Source organism: Suillus subalutaceus (assembly GCF_016647625.1).
Source record: "Suillus subalutaceus strain FC151 chromosome Unknown DFJ58scaffold_124, whole genome shotgun sequence".
NCBI lineage: Eukaryota > Fungi > Basidiomycota > Agaricomycetes > Boletales > Suillaceae > Suillus > Suillus subalutaceus.
Genome location: NW_024540373.1, coordinates 129,383 through 145,660, shown reverse-complemented (window position 1 = coordinate 145,660; position 16,278 = coordinate 129,383). Strand labels below are relative to the sequence as shown.

At 45.9% G+C, this 16,278-nt stretch overlaps 6 protein-coding genes across 6 annotated transcripts; 2 read left to right on the top strand and 4 right to left on the bottom strand.

Annotated features, from left to right (window-relative positions):
• Window positions 1-2,286: 2,286 nt before the first annotated feature.
• DFJ58DRAFT_688642 (uncharacterized protein) lies at window positions 2,287-3,367 on the bottom strand (the record flags this gene model as incomplete). The annotated part of the gene is made up of 5 exons (XM_041383350.1): window positions 3,140-3,367; window positions 3,041-3,091; window positions 2,791-2,986; window positions 2,597-2,731; window positions 2,287-2,549 (listed from the first exon to the last, which is right to left on the bottom strand). Exons 1-5 carry the CDS (start codon window positions 3,281-3,283, stop codon window positions 2,290-2,292), a joined length of 786 nt encoding a protein of 261 aa, XP_041239565.1. The 5' UTR covers window positions 3,284-3,367.
• A 1,335-nt stretch (window positions 3,368-4,702) lies between these two features.
• Window positions 4,703-4,852, bottom strand: DFJ58DRAFT_666491 (uncharacterized protein; the record flags this gene model as incomplete). The annotated part of the gene is made up of 1 exon (XM_041382564.1): window positions 4,703-4,852. One exon carries the CDS (start codon window positions 4,850-4,852, stop codon window positions 4,703-4,705), a length of 150 nt encoding a protein of 49 aa, XP_041239564.1.
• A 2,942-nt stretch (window positions 4,853-7,794) lies between these two features.
• Window positions 7,795-8,764, bottom strand: DFJ58DRAFT_844987 (uncharacterized protein; the record flags this gene model as incomplete). Its single annotated transcript, XM_041393118.1, has 3 exons — window positions 7,795-8,313; window positions 8,362-8,623; window positions 8,724-8,764. The coding sequence occupies 3 exons, from the start codon at window positions 8,762-8,764 to the stop codon at window positions 7,795-7,797; spliced, it is 822 nt and encodes a 273-aa protein (XP_041239563.1).
• A 1,110-nt stretch (window positions 8,765-9,874) lies between these two features.
• On the top strand, window positions 9,875-11,085 carry DFJ58DRAFT_707849 (uncharacterized protein; the record flags this gene model as incomplete). Its single annotated transcript, XM_041383768.1, has 1 exon — window positions 9,875-11,085. The coding sequence occupies one exon, from the start codon at window positions 9,875-9,877 to the stop codon at window positions 10,715-10,717; it is 843 nt and encodes a 280-aa protein (XP_041239562.1). The 3' UTR covers window positions 10,718-11,085.
• On the top strand, window positions 11,073-11,432 carry DFJ58DRAFT_808326 (uncharacterized protein). Its single transcript, XM_041391290.1, has 2 exons — window positions 11,073-11,176; window positions 11,229-11,432. The coding sequence occupies exons 1-2, from the start codon at window positions 11,124-11,126 to the stop codon at window positions 11,368-11,370; spliced, it is 195 nt and encodes a 64-aa protein (XP_041239561.1). The 5' UTR covers window positions 11,073-11,123; the 3' UTR covers window positions 11,371-11,432.
• A 392-nt stretch (window positions 11,433-11,824) lies between these two features.
• DFJ58DRAFT_718154 (uncharacterized protein) lies at window positions 11,825-14,801 on the bottom strand (the record flags this gene model as incomplete). The annotated part of the gene is made up of 17 exons (XM_041384440.1): window positions 11,825-12,005; window positions 12,069-12,340; window positions 12,419-12,450; window positions 12,502-12,764; window positions 12,790-12,932; window positions 13,014-13,098; window positions 13,144-13,165; window positions 13,208-13,266; window positions 13,317-13,434; window positions 13,465-13,627; window positions 13,677-13,812; window positions 13,834-13,890; window positions 13,914-13,966; window positions 14,019-14,093; window positions 14,145-14,347; window positions 14,530-14,649; window positions 14,759-14,801. 17 exons carry the CDS (start codon window positions 14,799-14,801, stop codon window positions 11,825-11,827), a joined length of 2,025 nt encoding a protein of 674 aa, XP_041239560.1.
• Window positions 14,802-16,278: the final 1,477 nt, after the last annotated feature.

Genomic DNA, 16,278 nt, shown 5'->3' with positions numbered 1-16,278 from the left:
TCACTATCTATAATATTGTGTGAGAACAAACAAATGCCTCAAAAACATGCTTATACCACATTGTAGTATGGCTTCAGGGCTTTCATTTGAGCCCTACACCGTGGGAATCGGTGGAGATATGGTGGAGATACAAGGTTCACAAAATGGTGACTCATGCGGACAGTTTTTTGACTCAAGTATTTTACAGTAATAACCAGGTATTCTAGTATTTTGTATGACCTCCCTTGGCTTTAATTACTGCCTCTATCCTTCTAGGCATACTCTCAATTAATTTCTGGCAATCCTCAGCTGTGATCTTCCCCCATTCCACTGCTACTCTCTCCCAAAGCTCCCATACTCCTTTAGGGGGGTTTTCATAGGCTTGAAGCTTTTTCTTGAGTGTTCCCCAGAGATGTTCAATGACATTGACATCAGGAGACTGTGCTGGCCAGTCAAGAACATTGATGTTATGTTCTTCAAACCATTCCCTAGCTCTTCTGGATGTGTGCTTGGGATCATTATCCTGTTGGAAAATGATATCTTCTTCATCAATCCCTGATTCTGCCAAGCTAGGCAGCAAGTGGTCATTTAAAATGTCCACATACTGCTCAGCATTCATCTTCCCCTCAACCTCAGCAAGCATTCCCACACCATTCCATCCCATACAGCCCCATACCATTAAAGAACCTCCTCCAAACTTGACAGTCCCATTAACCTCTCTGTCTGTTAGGCCATCTCCCTTCTTTTTCCATACATACACCTTCCCATCTGACCCAATCCTATTGATTTTGGTCTCATCTGACCATATAACATGCTTCCAGTCCTCTACAGTCCAGTGTTGATGAGCTAAGGCAAAGGCTAGTCTTCTCTGCCTATGTTTGATGGAGAGAAGAGGCTTTTTCTTCTTTGTTACTGCCTTGAGATGAGCTGCCTTGAGAACATTCCTCACAGTTTGTGAAGAGACAGGGGTAGTGATGGTGGAATTGATATAATGGGTGGCTTGGACAGCATTATCAGCCTTTCCTGTAGTGATATGTTGGATAATAGCCCTTTTGTCAGTAGAGGTAAGCTTGGATGGACGTCCTCCACAAGAGTTTTCCTTGTCTGGGTGGCTTTCTTTGATGAACTTGGCCACAGTGGACTTGCATATTCCAGTTCTAGAGGAAATTTAGCGAGCAGAGAGGCCAGCATAAGACAGAGAGAGGATATTATCTCTTTGAGCAGAGGAGATGGCTTTCATGGTGATTATGACTATGATACATGAGATATTCTGGTTTATATAGTTAGATATAGTCATAAAATAACATAATGACACCACTTTATAATTTATATAATAGTGGCATGATTTTTATGGTGTCATAAATAATGATTTATATAGTTTTAATATACACTCAAAAAACTGTCCACATGAGTCATCATTTTATAAGCCTTATATCTCCACCATATCTCCGCCGATTCCCACGGTGTAGGGCTCAAATAAAAGCCTTGAAGCCATACTACAATGTGGTATAAGTATGTCCTTGAGGAATCTGTTCATTCTCACACAATATCATAGATAGTGAAAAATGTCAAAACATGCGGACAGTTTTTTGAGCCACTGTATGTGTGACACCACAATAATAATATCTAAGGCTAAATCATGACATGTATCACATTGATCCCTACTTATAGGATGTTTATCAAAATGACATATCTAGCATAGTCATATATTGCTTCTTATATTTGTTGCATACTTATAAGACGCGTGTCAAGATGAAATGCCCCTAGCATAGCTATACATTCTTTCATATGTATGTTGCATACTTATAAGATCCATATCAAAATGATATGTCCCTAGCATAGTCATATATTTTTTCATACATATGTCACATACTTGTAAGATGCTCAATGAATTGGTATGTCCCTAACATAGTCATATATTCTTTCATATACATGTTGTGCAAGTATAATATTGTATAATTCTCAATCTAGATGTATCATAATGGGTATTAGCTGTCAACCTTTATAATATGCATATCAAAATGAGATGCCCCTAGCATAGCTATATATTCTTTCATACAGATGGTACATACTTATAAGATGTATATCAAATGATATGTCCCTAGCATAGTCATGTATTTCTTCATATATGTGTCACATACTTATAAGATACTTAACAAAATGATATGTCCCTAACATAGTCATATATTCTTTCATATACATGTTGCACAAAGATAATAATGTGTAATTCTAAATCTAGATGTATCATAATGGGTTTCATTTGTCAGCTCTACCTGGTCATATCAATTCCGGGTTGATTTCCTGATGATCTCACTGGTGATCAAAGCAGTAACATGAACCAAGCCCTCCCACATCATTGAACCAATTAGCAATCATATGGACGATAGCCGACTTGCCCTTGCCTGTAGGGCCAGATAGCCAGAGCACACGCTGAACACCGTCACCGGTGCTGTTGACCCAGTCTGTGATCTCGGAGATGATTTCCATGCGCATCCCTGGTAGGCATTGTTTCCCGGTATCTCGTCCTGCACCATCCGCATATGTCATACCGCTGAGATCTAGTGTTTCACCTGGAGACGTATAAATAGATGTTGGAGAAGCAGGTACAAACCCTTACCTGTACGATGGACATAAATGGCTACATCGCGAGTAACTTGTTTCTGGAAGTTGTCCATGAGCTTATCTAACATTCCGCCATACCCTCGAACTGCATCATCTGTTTCCCAGCCTATGTTCTTTCCGGCTCTACTCCCTATGATAATAGTAGAAGATTGAGACTGTGAAAAGTGCAATTACTTGCTAAAGACTCACAAAAGTTTTTGGTCTCCGAATAATCTCTAATAAAATAGGCACATTCAAGGATCTGCTGAGAAATCTGTCCAAGGATAGTGTGCATTGACGAAATCTGGTGAAGCCTCTTGTCTTCTGTAATGAAGCCATAAACATCACCCAACTTCTGGAGAAGGTCGAGTATTGCTGTATCGCAATCCGCTTGAGTAAGAATTATCTGCACGCATAACGACTGAGGAAGGGACACGAATGAGAACAAAACCAAACATACCTTTGTGGCCCAAGACAATACACTCAGTGCCAACTTGGCATATGAATGTACCTATGGAACGGAATTGGTTCGGTTCCGATCAAGAGAGATGATCCATACCTCCGCAAGCGTCCTGATAATACTGTCGAATATCCTGAGGGGTTGAAGATATCTGTCCTGAAAATTAGATGCACCTTCGAGATCCGCTGGTACATTGTTGGCGGCAGATTTTCCAGATGTCACATGTACCGAAAGTGGCTTCATGAGTTTTACAGCTTCTTTGGCGTCCTGAAGTGCTGATTGGGGATCGGCACCTTGTTCCACACCAGAGGGAGCATCCTGAACCTGCACAATCACCAGAATTATATATATACAAGCCATGACCTTCAGTCATTGTGATCCACAATATCTTGCAAAGTTTTTACAACAGTAGAGATTTATATACGACGTTCGCGCAGTCTTGTTTCTCATTTCCCTCCAAAAATAAGCATAATGTGTCTTCTCTTCTTTTTACTCGTGAAAGTGCCGTGTACAGTTGACCATGCGCAAATGCATCCGTTCTGAGATCTAGTACAGTGCGAGATAGCGTGAGTCCTTGACAACCGTTAAAAGTTGTCGCATAAGCCAGTCTCAAAGGAAACTGTTTTCGGTTCACGGTCCAGCTTGAGCGATAAGGACGAAAGGAAAATGTGATGCGTGGAATACAGTGGTTTTCGGTATTGTTGAGTAGTTGGACCTCGATGAAGCGACGGTGCAGAGCTGTGACTCGCACGCGAGCATTGCGAACCAATCCCTTTTCAACAGAAAGATTTCATTGAATTGCAGCATATGCAATTCACTTTGAGATCGAGTCAATGGGGAGGCACACTAGGAGCCGACAGCATTGCTAGGTAGTCAGGTGTTTGTTCGGGTGCATCGATGGGTGCGTGGTCTGCTTCTTTTAAGATATCTGAGCTTAGATACGAAGCTATGTTTGATCAAATTTTATGCCATGCATGAATATTCGACACTTACTGTAATCACCAAGTAGGGATTGCAGAATTCAGGTCATTGAATTCGTCCACAAAGAAGTTGCGTGGCGAGAGAAAGGCGTGAGTGAGGCAAGTGCGAGCATCTGCTAGGATGTGCTGTGGGAACAAAAAAGCTTGCGCCTCTTCGATGTCTGTTCAATTTGTGCAACAGATTGAGGCTCTGTCAATTGCCGGAAGTGTCTTCTCCAATGTTGTCAATGAAAGCAGTGAAAATTGGATCTGCAGCTGTGTGTATGGGAGTGTGTAAGGAAAGGACACGCAATTTTCGCCATAACGGCAAAGATTTGACTGAAGCCGCTTGTGTGGCAAATTCACCTGCGCCGCTTATGACTGCAGCTACTTGACGAAAGTCTCCAAGGCCAATGAAAAGTTTGCCTCCGAATGGTGTGTGAGGCCGATTGCAAATGAAACGGCACAGATTGTCTACTGATTCCCAAGCTGCTTTGTTCATCATCAGAAGTTCGTCCCAGATGATAGCGGATGCTTCTCGAATGAGGTCTGCGCGTGCTGAGAAAGGTTGTATGTTGGAGTGAAGGCTGACCGCATCATCAGTGACTGGAATTCTGAACATGTGATGTGCAGTCCGTCCTCAGTCATATGCAGTGGCACAAAGAGTGCTACTGCCCACAATCAACAGGATGGGACCTTCAGCTCACAGAGCAGAGGATAATGCTTTCACCAAAAATGTCTTCCCTCGCCCAGGTCTACCTTCGATGAAGAAGAGTGTGCCATTTCGATTCTGCACTGCTTCGTAAATCTGTTGGAAAATGTTACGTTGTTCAGCGTTGAGCTGATCGTGCATGTTTTCACTCTCGGCGCGAAAGATGGCCTCGTTCCTTCGCAAATAGAGTTCTTCATTGAACACCTCCAAAGATCTTCGTCACGCAGTCGGTAATCCATAATCTGACAGATGTTTGCCTCGGTGTGATAAGTGGTCGTCGATCATTTGCAGAGTCCAGGTCATATCCTGCTATGCAATCTCCTAATGCGAGGATGTGATCTGCCGCTATCAACTCCTTGAACTCATCCCAGAGTGGCATGGCTGCATAGCCTTCAAGTAAGATTTGCGAAAACAGAAAACGAAGTTGAGCCGGAGTGCGTAGATGTTGCACGGCCTCTTGTAGAGCAAGGTGGCCTTCGTTCTGGTTCTCGAACAAACCAAAGTCACATGCAGCTTCATGAAATGTGTTGAATGTGATTCCACCGATGGTCCGAACATCACGATATGATGTAGCTGCCCGATGAATGAGCAGAGTGCGGAGATAAAAAAGCTCTCCTGTTCGAATGGGAACAGTATCAATGCGGACCACCTTATTCCCATGAGTTCTTTGTGTTGCTTTCTTTCTCGCCACGCCACCTTGTTCCTTTCTCCAGGAAATCACGTTCAGTCAGCATCTCGTCTTCGTCGTAGGGATACAACACAAATTGCTCGAAATACTCTTCATAACGGAGATGTGAGAGCTCCTGCGAGCGGAGAAAGTAGTGATGCAGTTGTGATGTCGTCGACCGTTGGCCCGCTGCTTGTCTAAACTGTGGAGTATTCTCATTCGGAAGATGAACGGAAAGGCTTTCAACAGCAGGCTCTTTCCGTGTGGTCTCAAATCCGAGAATTCACCAGCTGCTTTCTGGAGCTGACAGATACCGTGCTTTTTGGTAGTCCGAAATTTCGTTCACAGGCGTGGGCTCATCTGTGTTTTGCTGATCTTCGACAGAAAAGAATGCGGTGTTGGATCCTTTGTACAAATACTTGTACAGATAGCTGAATACTTTTGCAGTGTAAACGACATCGAAATGAAAATGGCAATTGGCGAAGTTGAGCAATGCGGGACAATATGGAACTACCCAGCTGTCTTCGGCATTTCTTCGACGCCAGTGCAGTCGACCGTGTTCATCTACGGATGTCGTGGGTTGTACTTGATGTGGGAATCCGTATATGCACACTCCGTTTTGATTACAATGACTACCTGGACGGGAAAGGTGATCACGACTGTGCATCATATATTTCTCCACTTTTTCATGAAGTGAAGGATTGTTCCGAGGTAGTTCAGCAGAAATGATGTCATCTAAGGCATCGAAAGGAGGTTCAGGATCCACCTGCAGCATGAACATATGAGATTCTGTATAGCATCAATCCAGTGCATGTTGTTGCAGACCTTGAATATAATATGCACGTGAGGGAAACCTCTTTTCTGAAATTCAATGACTTTGATCAAGTATTTTTTGGTGCCGAAATGTGTCCGCAGAATGTGTAAGACTTTTTCGAGTCGAAGATTTGAAGACTCTTGCGACGATGACCGGAATGTCGGAAGCTGTTTGCCCTGGGCGCAGACGTTGACGGATTTCAGGCCAATCTGGATTGAACATCATAGTGCAGAAGAAGCTCGGTTTGCCATGCTTGTGACCAAGAGCCATGGCATCAGAGGTTTGTTCCGAAGTCCATGCTCGTGATCCAACAAAGCTTGCAGGTAATTTGATGATAGGTTCCATCTGTTCGTCAGCAGCTTCGTCCTGAAGAGGTTGATGGACTTCATTGGCGCGAAATCTTCTTTCACGAAGGATGTAAGCCAGTCGTTCTTCATCTGTGCGGGAATACATGTCTACTAAATATTCGCAGCATAGTCTCCCGAACAGTGTGAATCATTCGTCGTCATTGGCAAGTAGACGGCTTTGATACCAATCAATTTGTGAAAGCCTCAGCGCATCTGGTAGTGGGTTTGTGCCCCAGCCAGCATCTCCATGCGGAAATAAGAGCACGTAGTGCAGTGGCTCATAGTGTCGGGAGAGGATGTTAATGAATTCTGGCTCGCGGTGACCATGTCTTTCGGATGACCACCGAGCGCGGGTTGATATCTGTAGAATTGGAAGCATGCATTACAGCAGCAAAATCTCCATTGGTGGAGAAGTCTTTGAGTTCTAAGATACGATGTCGACGTTGGGAGGAGGAGTGGAAGTGCTGAAGATGATCAACATAAGGATTCACGTCTCGTAGATCTTGAGACAGAGCTTGGACGACATGTGAATGGACACCGAATTGCTCAGCTTTGAACTGTCGTTGACGCTCGTCGTACAAAACCAGTGAATGGAATGATCCGCATACTCAGTATTTCGAATGAGATGATAGGTGCGGCCAGTTATTGCAACAGCGGGAGGACCCGCCCCTTGAAAGTGTTGAAACCCACCTGCAATGCCAATGCCAGCGAAAGAAAATAGGTTGTTGATGACTCTGCTAAATTCCATGAGATGGCGTGCATTGGCAGTGCTGTTTAATAAGCCACGAAGCCGGGCAGGTAGTGGTCGAAGTTGCGGCAAAAGTCGAGTCCCATTTCCGCAGCAAAAGTTGTCCTTTTCCATGGATAATAATAACGCGTGGCAGCGAGGGCAGTTGCAATTCCAAGAAGGAGGAATGATTGGAGCAGGGGGATTATGATTTAGGTGATGCCACCATGATCGTGGCTGATGTCACTGAGGTGCGGGAGTGGGCGTCAACAAAGGCAAAGATGGCAACCTATCTGGATCACCTGAACAATTCATGTTCATTAAGCTATTGGTGGGAGTGAGTTATGTCGAAGCAAATGATTTGAAGTTGAATACACACATTATCACTTGGTACTCAGCGCCGTGAATCTCGTTCTTGTTGCATGTGTTGAGAATCACTCCGCCAATGACGCTTTCGTTCATGATCTCAAGAAGGAGAAAGAGGCATAAATAGCAAATAAATAGATACAGACCAAAGTACAGAGTAAGTTAAGACCGGGCAGCTTTGGAACTCCCAGCTTTAGAAGTCGACAGAGGTATGACGTCATGTTCTTCGTCGTCCTCTCGTCCTCTCTTGCTCTTCTCCTTACCTTTCTCATCTGCGGAATCCTTCGATTTGGTGTTACACTTTTTCTTACCACTCCAATCAAATCCTTTAGATGATGTAGAAGAAACGACATCGGACGTAGGGCCAGCCACGACGTTGTCGCTAGGCCCGAATGCAATGTCTTTGACGGCAAGGACGCAACGCTCGTTCTCAATGCGTAAGATAGTGCCTTGTACAACCACGTGCTTTGAAGCGGAAGGTAGGGGAGTTTTGGATAAGCGAGGATGACCTTGTGGATAGTAGCAACAAACGCGAATGTTTTGCTGAGGTGCAAAAACATATTGTGAAATGTCGATGTCGAAGCCATGATCTTGTTCTAAAGCAAAATTGCTTCGAGAAACTTTGCCTGCTACAAAGAGCATCGGCAACGCGCGGTTGCCGTCATCAAGAGGTTCTAATTCCTGCAGAGCAAAATGAGTGAGAACAGTTAATAGTATAAAAATGCGAACATCAATTGCATAGAAATGTAATGCGTGAGTAGTCGTGCCTTCGTCAGAGACACCAGAACCAATCATAGCTCGAGCGTGCATGAGATAGATACCATCTTCGCTCGAAGCGGTATTAGCTCCAAACGTGAAGATGGCGACGGCCAAATCCCCATCAGGAAGAGCAATGTAACCGTCGTATCTCCAGAAATGTTTGTTGTCGTGTTGGAACCGAGAGGCATTTTGAATAACAACCAAGCCATGAAAAGTGCAAGTGGTAGCCATGCTGTTCAACAGTGAAGATAAACAGCGCAGATGACAATTTGAGATGAGAAACAAACAGATAGGAGAAGCCAAGAACTTCGCATAAGTACTGCACCACGCACATTGCAGCAGTATGAGAGCTTGCATCAGTGCTGCACTGCATGACGGGGTGGACACAATTGACACCGAACCGGCGGCTATTCGTGCTTATGTATGTTAAGATAGGCCTCACTCAAACACCACCAACGTCACGTGATGTATTTAGTCACGCTGCTGCAATTTTGAGGGAGGAAAGCGTGACATTTGCTTATTTCAGAGGCTACACTACATTAAATAGTAAACAGCTTTCAGGTGTTACAGCCTATATAACCCCCTCACCATTCACAGGAAACAGATTTACCATTATTGCCTGTAAAGCAATGCAATAACACGATTTGTGCTCAGTCTTGCTGACTAAGTCAGACACCTACTCTCTTGTCTCGCCAGCAATGGGCAAATGGACTCGCGCAGACTCAGCAAGGAATGCCAATCTCGCAAAGGCACTCGTCAAGAAGAAGAAAATCAATAAAGAGAACAAAGAGAATGTGAGTAGTCACATTAATTACAGCCGAAATTAACTTTCTGATGCGATATTTCGCAGATTAATGATCCAGCGCCAAATTTGACGCCTAATGTGTCCGACACGTCAAACACACTGTTTCACGTGTTGAACGTGTCAGACATGCCAGCCACGTCCATTGGGGCTTTTTGTGACGTGCAGGAAGTGTTGGCCAACCAATCTGAGCAGCAGTCTCTCCACTTAGACATGCCAGTGGTTGAGCAATATTTTCTGTCAGCTCAAGAAGAGGAGATGTCCGATTCAGAGCTACTACACACAGAGACTGAAAACTTGGAGGATGAGGGTTTTGATGCCTCGGATGATCCGGGAGAAGAGATACAAGGCTCCGTGCAAGATAATGAGCTGCAAGAAGGCCATAGACGTGTTTCACCCACCATTCCTGCATGTCAATCAGCCCTCTTAGATCTCATCGAAATCTTGAATCCCCTCCGCAAAAATGGAACTGGCCACTTAGCATTTTCTGGGGACAATGTCCTTCGAAAGCGTCTCGAAATGATGCGAATGTTCCTATGGATGTATGTTGATCAACAGAACCCTCGAACATGGACCAAAGCCTCTTGTGACACAGCACAGGCTCACCAAAAAGCTGCCCATACAGCCCGACTCCTTCGTAAATGGGCACGTTCATTTGTCGAGCACCGTGGCAACCTCCCGATGAACCTTTACAGAAGTTGGAATGTGTCCCTGCTTGATAAAGGGGACCTTGCCGAAGCTATTCACATGCACCTGCAAAGCATCGGAAAATATGTCAGAGCACAGGACATTGTTGATTACCTTGCACAACCCAATGTACAGCAGAAACACGGCCTGAAGAAGACAATTTCCCTCGCAACTGCTCAACGGTGGATGCACATGATGGATTTTCGCTGGACAAAGTCTCCGTCAGGTCAATATGTTGACGGTCATGAACGTGACGATGTCGTTGCATACCGTCAAAAAAAATTCCTACCATCGATTGCAGAACTCTTCATACACATGCGTGCGTGGAAGGATGGTCTTGAAGAAGCTAGTGACGAGCCTTGCCCGCACACCCAGCGTGTCGTCTTGTGGTTCCATGACGAGTCCACATTCTATGCCAATGACCGTCGCAAAGTTTACTGGGTGCATGGAAATGAAACTGCGAGGCCTCGTCCCAAAGGGGAAGGGGCCTCATTGATGGTCGCAGACTTCATTTCAGCTGATTACGGGTGGCTGCGCTCAAGTTGTGGTGAAGAATCTGCCAGAATACTTTTCCGTGCGGGAAAATCCCGGGACGGCTACTTCACCAATGCATCAATCCTCCAACATGCTGAATTGGCCATGGACATCCTTGATCGACACTACCCACATGACTGGCATGTACTCGTCTTCGACAATGCAAGTACCCACTTGAAACGGGCTGACGATGCACTTTCTGCTCGTCGCATGCCGAAATTCCCCACGAAGCCTGGGAACATCCCATTTGGAGTCGAGAGAACCGTGATAGGCAGCGACTGGCAAGCCAGTTCATGGCGCTGATGGCAAGGCACTCAATGAAAAAGTTTGCATGGCAGATGGTGTGTTGCCTGATGGGAGAGTACAGTGTTTTTACTTTCCGGAAGGTCATGAACGTGCTGGCAGATTCAAAGGCATGGCCGAAATTCTCAAGGAGCGTGGTTTTGAAGGCTGCGAAAAACTTCGTGCGGAGTGCCCGAACTTCCGATGCAACCCAAACATCAATCGTTGTTGCTGTCGACGTTTGCTATACAATCAGCCCGACTTTTTGAATGTTAAATCTAACATTGAACTTGCTTGTGAAAAACGCGGTTACAAGGTCCTGTTCTTGCCGAAATTTCATTGTGAACTCAACTTCATCGAGCAGTGCTGGGGATTTGCCAAGCGCCATTATCGACAATTGCCGCCAAGCTCGTCCGAGGCAGTGCTCATGCAGAACGTTATTGATTCTCTTGAAGCTGTTCCACTTTCATCAATGCGAAAGTGAGTAACACTCATCTTTACATTACTTTCTTAATTAAATTGTGTTGTACAGGTTTGCTACACGATCACTGCGTTTTATGGACGCATACCGCAAGGGTTTAAACGGCAAACAAGCTGCATTTGCGACGAAAAAGTATCGTGGTCACTGCACTCTCCCACTGTCTGTTTTCGATGATCTCGCCGAGCTCAATTAAAGCACCTATATACCTTTATACAACTACTAGTACTACTATATACACCTTTCTATTGTCTGTACCCTCTCCCCCCAGGCTCAGCACTCAGCGCTCAGCTTTTACGCACCGCAAAGTTTGAGTGAGAGTCACACCGTTGTCACATCACGTGACGTTGGTGGTGTTTGAGTGAGGCCTATCTTAGACAAGCCCATTATACTTGCTCTTGTACATTGCTTTCTGTGCTTCATCTTTGCCTTTGTCCGGTATAGTCACCCCCACAAACTTGTGTGTGACTCTTCTTCCATGCGTCTCTGTTACTCAGTCTTTGCGTGATATAGAATGCAGAGATCATCGATCATCCTTTCCACATGAGTAGAATTGGACGAGCCACAACCTCGCAGCCCATCAGCAAGGTCATAATTACAGCAAGGACGTAGCAAAAAGATAAGAGAACAAATATATAGAAAATGTTTCATTACGATAGAATAATCTTGAAAGAACCCGATCCACCCCCTTCCAACCCAGCTATCGTCGCCCGGCGCACAGCGTCGAGGTACTCCCCAAACCTTCGGCCATCGAGATGTAAGAAATCATCATGCAGCTTGTACCTCGAATCCACAACAATGTCGGCAAGCTCCAATGCGCGCTTCAAATTCCTGTTCAAGATGTTTTAGAACTGCAGGTACTGCATACGAAGTCATGCTTATGCTGGGACATACTCTCGAGAGGCGTAGAGCATGACATGCAGTCGCAGTATAAGCTCGGGGACGTATATCTGCCGAACCCGAGTTAGCTCGCGGGAACGGCGTTCTCCTGTCCCGTCCGGCATCATCCAATCCGAGGTGAGTAGTTTCACTACGGCATCGTAGGCCTGATCCATGAGCCCCTTGTAGTCGCTCAACCAAGCGGCCCTGGTGTCCCGGTTCATTATCGACACCTCTAGACTCTGGCACTCAACGACTCGGTCAAGACTGTCCCAGATCGTGAAGAACTGCCTGTAGTGAAGATATTATGTGGCTCGTTCCTCAGGTTGGTCGATGGAGGCGAGTTCACGCGGAAGCATCTCCACGAGGTTCTTTGAAAGTGAAACCCTCCCAGCCCCTGGAAGTGATGGATTAAATCATGATAGTAGAACTTCAAAAGAAAGTTTACCCAGGAAGTACCGCAAAATATCGGTAGCTTGTCCTAGCGCAGTATCATACGATCCATCCTCGAACGTCGTCCACTCTATGAAACGAAGTAGCAGGAGCTCGATATCGGAAGGAGTGGCCTGCAACGCAATGACAGAAGGGAGCAGTCCCTTCATTTGAGGTAGAAGTTGCAAATAGTGTTCAGCACATGAGTTTTGTGAGATGCAAGTCTCGCCACCCTCGAACGCTCCATCGATTGTTTGCTTAGCAGCGACGACTGCCACCCTGTGAACGTTTCGACCATGTTCACATACACGAGCGAGTCAATGCTAATCGACGTTCGTTGATGTATGCAGTCAGCTCGAGCGAAGTCAAGAACATCGCATATCGCTCGACTGCGCTGTCTCCTAGTGCGCCAGCACACATGGCGATCAACTCTCGTTGGCCTGCAGCCTGACAGGGAGATCAGTGCGGAACAAAATCACGAAGAGCATTTTCTCACTTCCAACACTTGTAGATAGCCTCGAGAATGACTTGGGTTGCGAGCGGCGGCACTGGAATGTCAATCATCCGCAAATAAAGGCAGAAGTGGGAGAAGAAATGCGTCATCGTAGGGTACCTACTGCTTTGTTGGAGAATGTCAAGTGCATGTTGTTCGGCTTACTCTGATGATTCAGGATCGAAGTCTCCATCCTAAAGTCCAGCTGCAAAGGTTTCCAGTAATGAACTTATCCGATCGGGGATGATGGCCAGCTGAGAGACATGGAATGCGTGGTCTGCGGTGGGACTGACTGACGATCAGCACACGGAAAATAGACACGTGTATGTAGGCCATACCCGTCCTCCACGTGAACGCTACCTAGTGTGTCCGATGTAGATGTCACTTCCTTCTCCCACTCTTCTTCCTTAGCTGCATCTTCCTCTTGGAATGGCGGCGAAGGCATATTTTGTGATACTTACAGGCCTCCATCCCAGAAGCCGCCACCTAGTTTAATCATCTCTGCGGTCTGTTTCTCCTCGCATAGGATACTGACCTGCGCCCACAGATAGTCTTCCCATGTTCGACATGCAGATTTGAGGACACTGAATGTTTGCAGGAAGGGCGCGAGAGCTGCATAGAGAATGCGCTTTGGATCGGGGAGGTTGGGCTTCAGGGACACGTTAACAAGTTGCTGCAAAGATGGTTGGATAGCGCACATTCAGAGCTGCTCTTGCGCATGTTGATTTCCATATTTTTCGACGTGGGTTTCCCTGCCACCCTTCGGCATCCTCGGCGTCATCCCGTTGCTCGTTTGCTGTCAGCAAATCAGAGATGCGCGGATGATGCCTAGAGCTTGACTTGCCAATAGCTCACCACTGAAACAATAGCGAACCGCGGATACTTGCAGCTCTCCATGGCTGACGCGTTTTTCTGCATAATTCAACTGCACCAACCTGCTAGCATGAACAAATGAATAGAGCGCTTGTGCTAGGATTTTCTCAGATCCCTGCGAATAATTGCGTGTTAGTCAGTGGTCGACAGGTGATTGTTTGGCTCACGGCGTCATCCGCTGCTAATGATTGTCCATCACTTCTGTTCATGGCATCAGTATCTAGCTCTTTACCAGACCCTCTCTGATTCCTGAGGCTGTGCGTAGAGCCTGCATAACATTATGTTTCGTAAACTTCCAGTATCCTGGCTTCTGGATGTTGCGGTTGTGGTGCAGTATCATGAAGCCATTCTCGCACTATGACGAGTTCTGTGAGGAGCACTGACGACTGCATGATTGCTTGTGCTAGCGTTGACGTGGGTGTGTAGGAATTTTTGGCAAGTAATGTGCGGGGATGGATGTGTGGTTCTGGTACTGTTTTGCGGGCATTGCAGTCACCTTGAGTTAAGAACCAGCAGCAAGACGCGTTCACTCACAGAATTACAGCTTGGCGAAGGCACCTCGCATTGGCCTCCATGCGTAAGATGTCGAGTTCCTCTTGGGAGACATCAAAAGACGCGCTATTCTCCGCCTCTGTTACTGGTGAGGTGCGCTCTACTGACAAAACATTTGATACATACCGGTCGCAACACAATTGTCGTAGTCTCGACCCAAATCCCATATGGGACTAAGGAGAGCGGTAAGGTCATCTTTTGCAGCTTGCCACACAGAGAGAACTTCTGCAGAGGACGAATGTAAGGCTTCAGAGATTTCTCCAGAATTTGAAAATGAAAACGGCGCAAATTCTCCGTCTGACTCTGATGGCTTGAAATCGAAATTGGCAGGGGAGAAGTTTCACCTATGTAATACAACAGGGCTGAATTTTCGATGATCCCATGTTGCTCCCAGGCATTTTCACTGGTAACTATCAACTCTTAGATCTTGATATTAAGCCTTGCAACTCTCAAATTCGACCTCAAGTTTCAGTGCTCACTGGTGCTCAGTACTGGGCAGCGGGTGTGTCATATAGGAAGATATCTGCCTACAATAGACCCGCAGCTTTTATTCTCGTTCTTCACCTACGCAAATTCCTGCACTTATCACCTCCGACGAACACAGTCCCTACTGTTCTCTCTCTTATTTTTTATCGCGATCAACCTTGCGATCCTTTAGATGTACGTGTCTTTATCTTGTTTTCCCGGAAATTGACTCTATGATCATCCTACAGTTCTCTACTACATCCCAACCCCTCTCCCTTGACACAGACCACTACTCACACATTCAGGTGCTTGCAGGAATGTGGAGCTTGTATGATAGCGAGGTGTACCGGTCGACTTGTAGGATGTCTGTGTGAGCAATATGTGAGTTGCTTTTTGTTCGACCAGGTTCTTTCTTTCTTTTGTTGCAAGAACTTTGGTGTTCGGTTTTGCTGGCTGTTTTTGAATATACAGGCGATATTCACAAGTTATCCTCGTTCTAAAAACACGAGCTTGTATCTTCCGAGATTCCATTCCTAATTTCGTCTCTCCGTAGATATAAATCTACCCTTTCTTCTCGTGCTTTGCTCACATCCTTGCATGCAGTCAACACCCGCCTATGAGGAGGGTACTCATGTTCGTGTGTAATACGCGTCTACACGACCCGATCGGCAGAGGGTAGGACAATGATTTAGGATGAGAGTACAGTGAGTGATATCTACTTGACCATGCATAGCTAATTCAATTCATCTTTCCCCAAAGACAACTCTCCCACACTTCCCTGCCGTCCTCTCTAGAATATCCCTATCCCAGTGCACAACTGAGATCAAGTAAACTCAGACCTCCCATCCGTATTTCCGATGGTGAGCGAGGGAATGGGCGAGGAGTATACCTCACCCTCCTACAGTTCCATGCAACACAACTTACGCCTTGCGCGGAATGGGAGCATTCTGGAGGTGCGCATCTGGAAGCTCAATTCGGATGGTTCAGACGCTGGCGCTGGCGCTGAGAGTGGAGTAAAAGGGAGAGAGGGTGGGATGAAGACGATGGTTGGGATGCCTGTTGTCGTTGGCGGCGGCGTTCAAGTACAGGTGGCGAGGGGAATATTCATCATCCGGGTGTTGATATTTTCGCTAGAACTATAACAACAGTGGATTCCCTGACGCATAAGGAATACAAGAAAATCAAGATTGGACGTATCTTTACATTCTAGTCATCCTCACATCAAGCTCAAGTGTGTTCAGCTGAACGTAAAACTGTTACAACACCAGTCAACGGGAAACTATCATGCGGGACCCGGGTGGATTTGGGTCTATTTGGGTACTGGATCATAAGGCAATCGTCAAGGTAATTTCCTGTGAGTCTCCGTGGCACTCCCTAGGAATTATGCTGGCAGTACAAACGCACCTCCTC